General features: G+C 38.8%; 1 protein-coding gene across 15 annotated transcripts in view; it reads right to left on the bottom strand.

Moving 5' to 3' along the window:
• The window catches only part of DLG1 (discs large MAGUK scaffold protein 1), a 208,010-nt gene that overhangs the window by 169,838 nt on the left and 22,668 nt on the right, over nt 1–15,504 (bottom strand). Inside the window, exon 1 of one of the 15 annotated variants that reach the window (XM_056121178.1) lies at nt 14,015–14,586. The exons of the other annotated variants lie outside the window; for them this stretch is intronic. Within the exon in view, the coding sequence (XP_055977153.1) occupies nt 14,015–14,044 (30 nt within the window). The 5' untranslated portion in view covers nt 14,045–14,586. Of the gene's footprint in view, nt 1–14,014; nt 14,587–15,504 lie in introns of those variants that run through there. 15 annotated transcript variants of the gene reach the window in all.

Below are 15,504 nucleotides of genomic sequence, written 5' to 3'. Positions count from 1 at the left end.
CCCCCAAATATATGACCACTTAATCTTTGACAAAGGAGCAAAAAATGTGAAGTGGAACAAGGAAAGCCTCTTCAACAAGTGGTGCTGGGAAAACTGGATAGCTACCTGCAAAAAAATGAACGCTGACCTCTGTCTAATGCCAGGCACAAAAGTAAGATCAAAGTGGATTAAAGACCTCAATATCAGACATGAATCCATAAGGTACACAGAGGAAAATGTAGGCAGAACTCTCCACGACGCTGAAGCTAAAAACATCTTTAAGGATGAAACAGCACTGACCATGCAAGTGGAAGCAAACATAAACAAATGGGACTACATCAAACTAAGAAGCTTCTGCACTTCAAAAGAAACAGTGACCAAAATACAGAAAGAGTCCACAGAATGGGAAAGAATATTTACCCAATACCTATCTGATAAGGGATTAATATTCAAGATATACAAGACACTAGTAGAACTGTACAAGAAAAAAACCTTCAACCCCATCAAAAAATGGGGAGAAGATATGAACAGAAGTTTCCTCAAAAAAGAAATACAAATGGCCAAAAGGCACATGAAAAAAATGCTCCACATCACTAGCCATCAGCGAGATGCAAATCAAAACAACAATGAGATATCATCTTACACCACAGAGACTGGCACACATTCAAAAGAACAAAAGCAACCAGAGCTGGCGTAGATATGGGGGAAAAGGGACACTCACTGTTGGTGGGAATGCCCACTAGTCCAGCCTTTCTGGAAAACAATATGGACAGTCCTTCAAAAATTGAGCTTCCATATGACCCTGCAATACCACTTCTGGGAATATATGTTGAGGATGCAAAAAAGCACAGTAGAAATGACATCTGTACCTATATGTTCATTGCAGCACTGTTCACAATAGCCAAAATCTGGAAACAACCCAAGAGCCCTAGAACAGACTGGTTAAAGAAACTTTGGTACACAATGGAGAATACTATCCAGCTGTGAGGAGAGATGAAGTCATGAACTTTGCTTATAAATGGATAGACATGGAGAGTATCATGCTAAGTGAAATGAGTCAGAAAGAGAATGACAGACATAGAAGGACTGCACTCATTTGTGGAGTATAGAACAACATGAGGCTGACTCCTAAGGATAGTAGACACATGGGACAGGAAGATTGCTCCATAGCTGGAAGCCTGCTTCATGAGCAAAGGAGAGAATGCAGCTGGAATAGAGAAGGGATCACTAAGAAAAAGATGGCTGGAGGAGGAATCGGTTGGGATAGGAGATGTGTGCAGAAAGTAGATAAAGGAACAAACATGATAATCTCTCAAGGTCTGTATTGCAAACCATAATGCCCAAAAGTAGAGAGATATTATGGGGAATCATGTCTGCCATGGAGACAGGGGGAGGGTGAGAAAGGGGGGGTATACCAGAAATACTGGTGGTGGGGAATGTGCACTGGTGGAGGGATGGGTTTTTGATCACTGTGTGATTGTAACCCAAATATGAAAGCTTGTAACTATCTCACGGTGATTCAATAAAATTAAAAAAAAAAAAAGGAAAGAAAGAAATAAAAAGCAACACAGGACCAATGACTAGCTAAAGTGACAGAATACAAGCTGAGTACTGCCAGGAAAGATCCACTGTCCCCAGGACATAGCCAGGTGTGACCCTGATTTAAAAAAAAAAAAAGTTTCTGAAAATGAAAAGTACTGTAGCACTGTCCTCCCAATTGTTCATCGATTTGCTCAAGAGGGCACCAGTAATGTCTCCATTTTGAGACTTGTTGTTACTGTTTTTGGCATATCGAGTACGCCAACGGGAGCTTGCCAGGCTCTGCCGTGTGGGCAGGATACTCTCGGTAGCTTGCAGGGCTCTCAGAGAGGGACGGCGAAATCGAACCCAGGTCGGCTGCGTGCAAGGCAGCCCTATCCGTTGTGCCATCGCTCTGGCCCATAAAAAGTACAATCAATTATAAACAAAGTAAATTAAGAAGCTATGTGAGGGGGTATGGTGCCACCAGCAGGTCAATCTGTACCTGTGAGGCGAGGGCATCAGCAGCCTGATGGCGCCTTCAGACTTCCAGATACCCCAAAATTGCTGCTGTGCCTTTGGCCAGACCCCAAAAACTTGGGGCAAGGTTTACCAAGAAAGTAAACGGCCAAAAGTTAGGTATGCGGGAAACACACCCACAAACCACCTCAGCTCAGTTATATAATTGGAGGCATGACCTCTCTGGTTCCTGATTGAACTGCTTAATGGCCATGATCCCAAAGACTCAGAAACGAATCTCAGAACCCAGCGGCTTTAGGTAGAAATGCGTCCGGTCCCTGCAGTAGGCTACTGGTGCTGGGCCAACCCAGGTGGGAATAGAAAGTTTTGTGCCTTGGCCTGTTCCCCCTGGCGGCCCAGTAGCCGCCATTCTTCAGAGGCCACTGGATAGTCACATTTGGTCCCCCCAGTGACGAGACACACAGGGCCTCATGGGATGGGGGTGGAGCCGGGCTTGTTCTCCCCACCCCAACGAGACCCCAAGTCATCACCCACGAACGGCCTCTCTGGCTCCTGATCAAGCTGCTTAACGGACTTAATCCCAGAGACTCAGAAACAAATCTCGAAACCCAGCAGCTTTTGGCAGAAATGTGTCCGAACCCCACAGTAGATTACTGTTGCCGGGCCACCCCAGGGGGGAAAGGGTGCTGTCCCTCTGCCTGTTTCCTTCTGGCGGCTCTGTGGCCGTCATCCTCCAGAGGCCACTGGACAGTGAAGGCTTGGACCCGCAGTGACGAATCTTGTTGGGCCTCGCGGGGTGGGGTGGAGCTGGGCCTGTCCTCCCCACCCCAACGAGACCCCAAGTCATCGCCCACGAACAGCCTCTCTGGCTCCTCATCAAGCTGCTCAACGGCCATGATTCCAGAAACTCAGGAGCAGATCTCGAAACCCAGTGGCTTTTGGCAGAAATCCCTCCAGATTTAAGTGTTAAAACTTTGGAATTTCGGGGGCTGGAGCAATAGCACAGCAGGTAGGGCATTTGCCTTGCATGCAGCCAACCCAGCTTCGATTCCCAGCATCCCATATGGTCCCCTGAGCACCACTAGGAGTGATTCCTGAGTGCAGAGCCAGGAGTAACCCCTGTGCATTGCCGAGTGTGACCCAAAAAGCAAAAAAATAAAAATAAAAAATAAATAAAATTTTGGAATTTCAAAATCCAGTGGCCACTACTGCAGCCACACAACATCATATGTTATTCATAACCAGCAATAGAACACAAATTGTCTACTGTTGCCTTTTCAGCAGATCTGAGTGTTGGGGTAAACTCCCAAATAATAATGGTGGGTCTGGTGTCAAAATATTGAATGTAATCAAAGTAGAGAGAGAGAGAGTAATGTGGAAATCATCTGCCCCGCAGGTAGGGGGAGGGTATGGGATGGGGGTATACTGGGGGTTTTGGTGGTGTAGAATGGGAACTGGTGAAGGTACGGGTGTTTCACTGTATGACCGGGACTTAGACCCAAAAGCTTTGTAACTGCTCTCACGGTGATTCAATAAATAAAATTATAAAAAATGGAAAAAAAAAGTAAGATGGAGTTCATGCACAATTCAATCAGCTAATCAGTGGCTGAATAAATAGCAGTACTCCTACAAACAAACAAACAAACAAAAAAGACGCTATGTGACAAATCTAGGCAATTATGCAATTGTAAGTGTCACAGAAATGTATTAAATAAAAATGGTACCATCATTCAGCTAAGTCCCTTACCTTCTCCACTCCCACCTATGGCCAAGACTACTAAGAAATGAGAGCACTGCTTCCTTCTATCTGTTCTTGAAGTCTCACAGACCTCCAATCACCCACCATCAACCAAAGGTGCATTAGAAATAAATCTGATTTCATCAAAAGATAGGTTGTTTTTGTCAGTGTTTACAAAGGAACGCAGTTAACACTTCATAACAGAACAGAGGATTAGCCAAACTTAAGGAGTGTGTGAAAATGTGTCTATGATTCCTTCCTTCCAGCTTAACTTATTAATCAAAAACTTTTGGAATGAACTCTTCAAGATAAATGTAAAACTCTACTACCCAAGTATGCACCCAAGATAAATTAGTGCATATGTCCAACGAAAAGACTTAAGCAAAATGATCATAGTAGTTTTATTTGTAACAGCTCCACACTGGTAACAACCCAAATTTCTACAATAGCAGCATAAACAAGTTGTAGGGGAATACTAGTACTGAATACCTATGTCATAAATAACCAAATACACTACATGATCACATTTATTATAAGTTCAAAACTAATCTACAGCAATGCAGGTCAAAGAATGATTACCTCGGGGAGGGCCTGCAATTTTAAAAGACAAAAAGGGACTCTTAGGAGAGTATTAGAAATATTTGAAATCTTTGTGTGAAAAGTGATGAATTAAAGAAGACAATGAGCTGCACGATTAGACTGACTTTATTTTTTAAAATTTTCATAATAGTAAATAACAAGAACAATGAAAGCACTGCATCTGATTTTATTTATACTACTATTCGCATTCTGTCTGCAAATATCCATTAAACTTTCTTCCCTCATGTAGGGTAGGAATCACCAAATATTTTCTATAATGGGAGAGATAGAAAATATTTTCAATTTTGCAAGTTAAATGCTCTCTATTTCAATTACTGGATTCTACAGCTGACACAAAAGCAGCCAAGACAATAAACAAGTGAGCAAGCGTCAACCTGATCCACTGGCTGACATCTGTTCTAAAGAAAGATCTATACTAAGGGCCCTGTCTTTCTTTTGTGCCTTTCTTTTATACAGTGCAACATTTTACCCACAGTATGTGGTAGCAAAATTAAACTGAAGGGAGCTAAAAAAAAAAGATAGAAACTTTTTCTAATTTTTTTGTTTTGGCGGCGGGGGGTAGGCTTTTTGGGTCACACCTGGTGATGCACAGGGGTCACTCCTGGCTCTGCACTCAGGAATTACTCCTGGTGGTAACTCAGGGGACCATATGGGATGCTGGGAATTGAACCCTGGTCGGCCGTGTGCAAGGCAAATAGGCAAATGCCCTACTTGCTGTGCTATCACTCCAGTCCTGCTAATCCCTTTCTTTTACAATGTTTACATTCACACAGTTATCAGCATTTGTCTCAGTGTTCTCCAAAGTGGGCAATGCCAAGCCCCTGGGATAGGGGATACTTTCTATTGTTCAGAAGGTAGATTTCCACAGGGGTGCTGGGTTCCCCAGCTCCACCCCCTGTAATTCTGGAGCAGTAGGCTACATATATCTGGGAAATTTTGTTTAGGCAAGGGTTTTAGTAAATGCACAAAGATCTTATATCTACTTAATACTGACTTAAAATCAAATACATTAAATAATGTAAGTTAAAATAATGTAATTTTAAAATACTACCTTTACCAGTAAAACTGATTTCAAGTTGCTTATAAGCTATCAACATAAACTTTTTTTTTTCTTTTTGGGTCACACCCAGCCAATGCTCAGGGATTACTCCTGGCTCTGCACTCAGGAATCACTCCTGGTGGTGCTTGGGGGACCGTATGGGATGCTGGGAATCAAACCCGAGTCGGCAGCGTGCAAGGCAAACGCCCTACCCGCTGTGCTATTGCTCCAGCTCCCTCAACATAAACTTTAAATCATATAATAAGGACGCAATCTAACAAGTACTTAAGAGTTTATCATGTAAATTGAGAAGTTAAACACTGTAAGTTTGTTTCAGGAACCCATTTTTCCCTAAAAGTCAAAATGTTAACAATGAGCATATTATGAGTCAGCATTAGGTAGTAACTATAATTTACAACTAAGTTATCAAAATGTCTCTTACAATGACACTTCACTCTAATCGTACACATACTTTATTAAAAGTATTACATTATAGGTTATTGACTATTTTTATGGCAGTAAAAAAGAAAAACAGTAGAGGGCAGCAATTCTATTCGTGACCAAAATTTAACTTTCAAAAATCTAAAACATCTGAAAATCTGCCCACTGGAGCTTCCTCTTAAAAGGGTCTCAGACCTCTTTTAAAGCTGCTAGCTGATATAATTTTAATACAACACAGAATTAAGTAAAACTTTCCAGATCATGTATGTGAATACTTAATGAAAAACAGCCTCTATGCCCGAAAGCATGAGCTTTTATATTCATAATTTCCAAAGTAATAAGACAAAAGCATTCATCATTTTTCTGAAAATTATGACCCAGTATTGTATCAGGTAGAGATCTGAAGCAAACAGTTGTTGAGCAGCCACTGGACACAAATATCTATTCCAGACACAATCATTCTCCTTATCCATGTAAGATATCTAGAAGCATCACAGTTGCTATAAACATAAACTTCTGGCAACCAGAGGTTTGGGGATCTGCATAAGAGGGCCAAGTATTAGCTTAAAAAGTAAAGTAAAGGCCGTCCCGTTGATCATCGATTTGCTCGAGCGGGCCCAGTAACGTCTCCATTGGAGACTTTGTTGTTACTGTGTCTGGCATATCGAATACGTCACGGGGAGCTTGCCAGGCTCTGCCGTGCGGGCGAGAGACTCTCGGTAGCTTGCCGGGCTCTCCGAGAGGGGCGGAGGAATCGAACTCTGGTCGGCCATGTTGGCTGCGTGCAAGGCAAACGCCCTACCGCTGTGCTATCGCTCCAGCCCCAGTATTTGCATAACTCTACACAATTCAAGATACACGCTACAAAAGAGATGAATAAAGCAGAATCAGATATAGGTAAAAGTGTTATTAAATCTCGTCCTTTTCCAATTCCCTTTCCCTCCTACTTCCAGCTTGCCTTTATAATAAAACAGTACATACAGTACCTAAGCCACCCACAACCCCAGCTCACTTGTCACTGAAAGTGTGAACAGGAAATATGAAACAAGGAAAACCAACAGAGTTAAAGATAGTGAATAATTCATAAAAGACTTCTATCAGGCTATCTTTTTACTACTTAACACAAATTATTAGAAGTCCTAACAATTAGTAAAATCTTATGTATGGTCGCCATTTCACACACTTGAAAGGTACATTAATTCATTATTTTAAAACTCTATAAAGCAGATAGGACCATTATGTCCATTTTAAAAATGAGAAAATTTAAATACAGAATTGACTTATCTGGGAATCATGTGATGGAGTTCAAAAGCCTACTGGCAACAATGATTTGCATTTTTGCCTAGATAAACTACAAACTCAGTTGTGTGGCTACTACAGAATGTGTACTCTGTGAAATTTTAAAAATGAGAAAGTTACAACAACAAAAAAACAGTAAGGGTCAGAGAGATAGCCCAATGGACTCTGCATGCTTTGCATGAAGGATGCCCAGATTGAATCCCTAGCACCTTATGGTCCCTTGAGCACCACCAGATGTGTACCCAAAAAACAGGAAACAAAACAAACTAAGTTATTCTTTCTCATTTGGGAAGTCCAACTGCTAAAGAGAGAAGGAGAGACAAAGAGACAGAGAATATTTGAAAGAAAACTCTATTCTAAATGAGCAGATTCCAAATAAGGTAAAACCAAGTACACCTTGATTAGATATTGAAAGTTAACAAAAAGGTGAATAAAAAGACATTAAACATAAATGATCCCACTGTTCCACCAAATTCTTTCTCCAATTATTATACCATGGCAAAGGTTATTAATTGATAACAATACTCTCTCAACCTAGTGAAATTCCCCACATAGCTCTAGGGGATTCAGCACCACCAGAGTGGGCATAAGTAAGTCAGCATCATTTAGTCACAGGAAAGTAATTTTTAGTTAACATGGAACAAAGGACTAGGCAAAATTTTCAAAACATATCACATGTGTCTTTGATTAAACAAAGAACTAAAAAGAACTCAAGAGATGAATTTAAAAACTGCTTCTTGGGGCTGGGAATCAAGATCCGACTGCCTATTCTCTTATTGGACGTTCATACTAGCAAGTTGGGAAAACGTGTAAAAGATAAACTTACCAGCATACCTATTGGGCAGAAAACATTCACTGAGGTATACCTCTTATTTACAAGGTGTTAGCTGAAACACTTTATCTCAAACACTTTATACCAAAACACTTTAACTCAAATTAGCTAAACTGACTTTAAAATTTAAGTGGAAAACAACAACAACAACAACAACAACAAATTGCACCCCTCTTTTTAAGTAAAAACTCAAAGCAGATGCAGTGAAAGAGGAAAGTTGAACTAGATATTAAAAAGGTAAAGGTAAAGGCCCTCCCGTTGATCGTCGATTTGCTCGAGCGGGCCCAGTAACGTCTCCATTGGAGACTTTGTTGTTACTGTGTCTGGCATATCGAATACTCTCGGTAGCTTGCCGGGCTCTCCGAGGAACTAGATATTAAAACATATTAAAAAGGTTCAATAAAACACTGCAAGTTGGCTCATAAAAAGGCACAAAACAGGAAACAGAATCAAATAAACAATGAAATTTGTCCGGGTATCTCAGTTCAATAGGAGTAAGAGCACTTTAGTAAACAGAATAAATAGAACAATAGAACAAATGGATAGCCATGGGGGGAAAATGTTATAATATCCACAACATTATTCATCAGGATAATCTTCAAATGAACCAAAGATTTAAAAATGACATGCTACTTAATAAATACCAAAAGAATGCCTGTACGAGTGACTCGAGTACATGGAAGTTCTTACTATGATGTCAAGTTTAAAAGTAAAAGAAGAAAGAAGAGAGGACAAAAAGGGAAGGGGCTGACAGTAACAACATGTGGACATGAGGAAAAACTGCAACTCATACACAGACAGTTAATTGTCCTGTATTACAGTTAATTGTCCTGTAATATATATATATATATATATATATATATATATATATATATATAACAGTTAATTGTCCTGGATTACATAAGGAGCTCCAAAAAACTGGAAAGAAGACCTATAGCCCAACAGAAAAGGTATAAAATACAATAAAAATGAGAAAAACACTTAATTAAAACCACATTTGTACACAGTTTCTCACCCAACAAGTTGACAAAAATACAAAACTTTGAAAACACATTCTATTGACATCATTGCAGGGAAAACGTCATTCTCATAGTGGTGGCAAAGTTCCTCCAATGGAGGTGAATCTGGCAACAGCTATCAAAATTAGAGATATAGTTACTACAAACCTGCAATCCTACCTAGTGCATGCAGATGTAGCTGGACAAATATAAATGATATACATGAATGTGTATTACTAGGACTGATTAATTATAAGAGTAAAAAGTTTAAAATGATAGCATCGGATTCGAATCCCAGTGTCCCATATGGTCCCTGGACTGCCAGGAATGATTTCAGAGTGCAGAGCTGGGAGAAACCCCTGAGCACTGCCAGGTATGGCCTAAAAACGAAACAAAAACAAAAACAAAAACCCAAAAACTATAGTATCCAACCAAAATATGCCATATTTCAAAATTTTATTACATATAGAATGAGATCCCGGCAAGCTACCGAGAGTATTCGATATGCCAGACACAGTAACAACAAAGTCTCCAATGGAGACGTTACTGGGCCCGCTCGAGCAAATCGACAATCAACGGGAGGGCCTTTTATAGAATGATAATGACTGATAAAGCATGATATAATTAAAATGAAACCAAGAAATGATATGGTGTATAGTTTTCAACTTTCTCAAGTTATGCTGTACAGTATTCAACTTTCTCAAAAATCAACTGTCATTGAATACTTAATTTAAAGACTGTGTTTGGATAAATTAAGTCCACTAATAAAATATTGTATTTCTATTAAAAGGAATGAGAAAAATCACCAAAAATCCCTCTATAAATGGGCAAACGTTCAAGATACTATCAGTATAATCAACCAGGGCAAAAGATCACTAAATATAAAACACAATTTCCCTGTGTAAAGAAAGAAAGAAAATTAGAAATTCTTAATTCTTCTGTCTGTATTTTGTTTCTGGGCCACACTATGCTCAGGGGTAACTCCTGGCCGTGCAGGAAAAGCTCCTGGCGGTGCTCAGGGGACGCGCATGAGATGCCAGGGATCAACCCAGGGTGGGTCAGGAGCAAGTCAAGTTGCCTACCTGATGTACCATCTCTGCAGCCCAAATGTTATTTCAGTTAGTCAAAATTTTAAATTCTGATCCTGCCATACGGGTCACATTTTAAGTGCGAGGTAGTTTCCTACAGTGCAGGCAATTCCTGAAACCCTTCTCCTTTTCAGTAAGGGGCTAAGGGGGTAATAGCAGTCTGAGGTGCTGGTAGATGCTTTCTGTTTGTTTAAAGAAGGTAGATTTCCAAGAACACACCAAACAATTTATTTTCTGAAAGGAGGCAGTAAGCCAAATGAATCTGGGAATCTGTGCTAGTAGATAAAATAGTCTGGAATAGTCACAAATATCTAAGATTTGCATTACAAAGAGTTCTAGTGAACAGTGCTAAAATTGTTAGCATTTTGAAGTCTAAAATGTGGAAGTTGGGTCTATAAAACAAAGGATTTGTCTTTCCTAGATTAAGTATAAGCCACAAGTCCACTCTTTATATATGCTGCCGAAACAAGTAAGTATTAAAATAACTAGCATCCAACTTAAGCATCAAGGCGTGATATATTCCACCCCCACCAAAAACTTAGGAACAGGTGTAAGCCACTAGAAGATATGCCACTTCCTGGATCCTTTGAAGTAACTATGAAGATAAATTTTAGTGACAATCTCCCTGGGTATTAACATATAGCCATACTCAAAATAGGATTTCAAATGCATCACAAGGGCCAGGCAAATAGCTCCAAGGGCCCGAGTACAAGCTTCGCATGTGGGAGCCCCGGGTTTGATGTACCAAGTAGAATGCATGCACCCTAACACTTCCCCGCTACCTCCCGCCACCCTCCCCCACATACACACACAGAAAGTATTAAAGAAGAAAACAGTCAATACCTGTTTTTCATCCATAAGTTTAGAATATCTATGCCTAAGGTTCATTTACTCAATCTACTAATGATTAATGAGCAGACACTTAGACAGGCAACAGGGATACTGTGGCTGATACATCAGTCTTACTTATCTAAAGCTTATTGTACAGTGAGAGAAACATACCCTAACAGTCACACAAAAAAAGTGATATGCCATCTGTTACAAAGGAAAAATAGTTGGAAAAACTATTATATAGGTAGTCATTACTTAACGTGGACATCATAGTAGAGTTTCCTGAGATCACTTACAAACTGCAGTGTGAAGGGGAGTAGGATTCAAAGGAAAAGGACTTGCACAGAAGAAACTGTTCCACATAAAGATTTCAAAACAGGAAGGAAATACAAGAACCTGAGAGGGCTGTGGGGAGGTTGACGGGGTGGAATGACCAGCTAACAAAAGGATTAAAACCTACTCTGCAATTCCTAAAACTCAGGTATTGTCAATTCCTTCATTGGAAAAGACCCTTACTATCAAATATACTTCAAATACTGCCCTACACACACTTAGCATAGGCTCCAAGCCTTGGCAAATAAGCTAATAAAAATAAGAACTGATACAAGTTATAACAGAATTTCCTGAAATATGAAAGCTATTTCTTTTTTTTCTTTCAAAACTTTTTTGGGGGATTTAAAAAAAAAACTTTCCTTTTCTTCCCCAAGGTCTTTCTTTTGCCTACTAAATCTGCTAAATAATCCTAAAATGAATGGAGACAGAGAACATCCCATTTCTACTTGACCATAAACAGCATAACAAAGGAAGAATGATATGCATTCTACTCTAAGAAGTTCTGGTTGGCACCCAGAACTATGCAATGCTCTCAGAAGTTAAGGACACCTTGGGAAACCTCTACAATAAAGGATATAATGCCCTGTGATCATCTCTCAAGTCACTCAGACTGGAACTTAGATGCTCTGAGTTAATTTTTCCAATAGTGGTAACAAGCCTGACAAAAATCACCCTTCTGTCTGGCCCCTACAAATATGAGTTCCACTCCAACTTATACCGGAGTGTTGCAAACAGCTAGCTAAGAAAAGGATTTACAAACACAAAAATGAAAGGCATTACATGAAAAAGCATAAAATACTGCATCATAGCTGACTGAACTTCATAAAATCTGTCTGTATAGTAAGAAAAATAAAAAATACACCACAATAGAAATATGCCCAGTAGATTCCCTCACCCTGTAAAATATCTAAATTCAGAACATTTTTAAAATTCAAAGAGGAAGTACTTTTCATTTTCACTGAGGCAAAACTATAATTACATGAGTTTAAAACATATTACTTAGAAAAGGAATGCAACTATTTATGATTGTCTTAAATTAGTAAATGGCATTAATACTACTGTAAATGGAGGCAAAGATTTGGCAGCTTAGTAGCAGTGATGATTCAGTCATCACATCTCACAACCTAGTCATTTGCAAACGTTTTAAAATAAGAGTCTTCATTGTGAAGAGCCTCGTTATGGGAGGAATAAAAAACTAATCATCATTGCTTGAGCTCAACCCACATGCCTGTTCTTAAGAGTATCCATGGTAGCAGTGATGCAACATGCCTACCTAGCTCACTGTGCCTCCACAGTGGGAGAGAAGGGAGGCGGATGATGAAAATGATTTCACTTGGAAGGTGTTGTATATTAATGTGATCGAATTATATCAACTATACCATCAATCTTTAAAAATATATAAAATCATAAGGCTCTCTCTAGATGAGAAAAAAGAGGAATGATTCTAGGGGGAGAAGACACCGTAGAGTGCTTTAGTTGTTAAAAAAAATTAAGAATTCTTAGTTACTGGTTATGAAAATGCAATGGGTTCTATTTCTAATAATAGAAATTATTTTAATTTATATCTTTCAAAAGGGAACTACTGTTTCAGGTTCCCTAATATCCATTCTACCTATTTTTCTGTATTTGCTTTCACAGTTACATAATAAAAATTTTACTTTTAAAAACTTTAGAATACTGATTAGAGATGGTTTTTAAAAAATAGCTCCTTTGCTTAAAAATGCAAAATACTTTATTTACAAGAATTGGTCCTTTCGAGTAGCCTTGTTATGGTATAAATAAAAGCAAGAGTGAATTTAGTGATAAAAGGCAAATCATGGGGAGACTTACCCACACGGACCACCATGAAAGGAAGAGGAGGGGCCCACACCTGTTTCCCAAGCCCACAGGCCCTTGCAGCATTCTAACAACAGTTCAATAAAACAGCTTAACTATGATGCCCAGATGACTATAGTTACAAAAAGGCAAGGACCAGCTGATGGGCATGTCTCTGTCCCATCAAAACTATTACTCTGTGAGTCACAAGCAAACAAAATTAATTCCCATCAGTTTCCTGCTCTTCCTCTTGCGCTGAGAAAGAACTGATGGTACTTTCAAAATTACAAATTTACTTCAGCTATTACTGAACATAATTAAAAAATCTCAATTCCATCCAATAATCACTGTCACAGAACCGTATTGAAATAAAACCAAAAAAGCAAACTATTTCGTATTTTAAACACTAATACAAGAATTTTAAATATAAGCCCTAAGGAATCTTATGCAATTGTCCAATGCCCCAACCTGATTCTTAAAAATAAAAAAAAAAAAAAAGCCAAACTTAGTAAGTGGTGCACTCTGAGGAAAATGGGCAAAACACTGTCTAAACAAGTACTCTATGGAGTCCTTGTACAAGTTTAATCATCTCTCCAAAGGCAGCATAATCAGAGATGACCATTTTCATTAAAAATAACTCTGTTTGCAATAGATGGAAGGGTGCAGAAAATACTGTCAAGATGAGATACACTTTCAATGAGCATAATATGTTGGAGCAGAAAACAGAGTACCCTGAGAATATATTTTGAAGATTTAATTATAAAATACATTATAGACCTCTGCAATTGGGAGAAAACACTTTCCATAAATCTCAGGAGGAAAATATATACATGTAATACATGACTTTTAGCTATATGAAATATTCTAAAATATCTTTTCTAAGGGATATAAAGTATAACATAGACTGGAATATCCATTTTCAAATATAATAACAATGCTAATACTTTAAAGACACATTATAAACAAAACAGTCTCAGATGCTGTAACCAACACAGAAACGTAAATGAGCATACTGCATCTTACCTTTGTGGTCACAATGCACAGGCAATCCATCACTCTGACATTACAGTATTTTATACATAAAGCAGTTTATTGAAAATTACTTTAAGCTGCCTATATGAATAAAAAACTGACATAAAAAAAGTTGTGAGGTAAAAACCACAGATGAAAAGTTATAGCTGTGAAAAGATCTCTTCAGGATCCATTCTTAGAGGTAGCAATTTTCCTACTATCTGAAGTACAAGAAACGGGAATGTATCACGTGCCCTACAATCTTCTTTATGTAATCTGTATCTGAAGAACTTGAAATTATCCCACAAAATACTGTGGAAGATGTCAGGTATTACTCCGTAAGAGTTCAGTGCTGCTTCACATGCTATTTCATTAATCCCTCTTTCCAAGATAGGAGCTTGACAGTGAATCATCTGATGAAATGCTGCACAAAGAGGTTTCACCGATATAAATTTAAATATGCTGTTCCTTGATTGCTATAGTCTGGGTATTCAAAAGAAAACTACATGAAAAAAAAAAATCACTGGAAAAAAACGCAAGCAAACATTTCTTCCACTAAACCTTTTCAGCAACTGCAGCCTGCAAAGTAATGACTTTCTCAGGCAGTAATGAATGGAATATTCCATGTGGTAATTTTAAAAAGGGGAGAAGGAAGAACAAAATGCAATGATTTTGAATATTATCTCTGGAACTTACCTTTTCAGATTTTAGCCAAAAATGACGTTTTAGTAATAATTTTAGTGTCTCACTAAATTCATTTTGCCAAACCTCTTTAAAAAGAATCAACATCACAAAAAGATAATTATAACTATGTACCATTTCAAACTCAAGATGACTGTTTTTAACCCAGAAGAACCCTAACTTTGTGAATTCATGATCTGTCCTTAAAAATCACTGGCAACAGAGCTACAGAGGCTGACATGGGGAGAAGCACAGACATACAACTGGCTGTCAATCTCATAAACTTCCAGCCACACTCTCTGTAAAACTACGGTAACTGCAAGTATTGGCTGCAACTTCTGTCCAAGTTTCGCCATAATCTAAAGACATTAAAATACTCTCTAGTCAGGTATACAGACAGTCACAATATTCTATATTAGTTCAGTCTGATTTAACCCTTTAGTGGACAATGGGGGAGTCACACAGTCCAGGGGCACGGCCTTGTACTTGGAGACCCTGGCACTACATAAGGTTCCCTTGGTCACCGCCAGTATTGTCGAGCACAGAACCACGAGCTAGCCCTGAGTACAACCAGGCATGGTACAAAGACCAAAAAAGGAGAACGAAGTGAGGGAGGGAGGCAACAATGGGGCAAACACTTGTCCCAACATGAGACACAGTTACCAAAAGAAGAAAAAAAATTTCACAAGTAGAAAGCACATACGAAAGCAGTGGTAAAGGGCTTTTGTCATTTTGGTGGTGGTATAGGTCATGTCTTTCCTTGTACACTAAAAGCATAAACATTAACACTATTATTGTATCTATGTTAATAACAATTAGAA

This window comes from Sorex fumeus, unplaced genomic scaffold, assembly GCF_029834395.1.
Source record: "Sorex fumeus unplaced genomic scaffold, SorFum_2.1 ptg000044l, whole genome shotgun sequence".
NCBI lineage: Eukaryota > Metazoa > Chordata > Mammalia > Eulipotyphla > Soricidae > Sorex > Sorex fumeus.
Note: the sequence above shows the minus strand (reverse complement) of the source record. Positions and strands in the feature narration are given on the sequence as shown.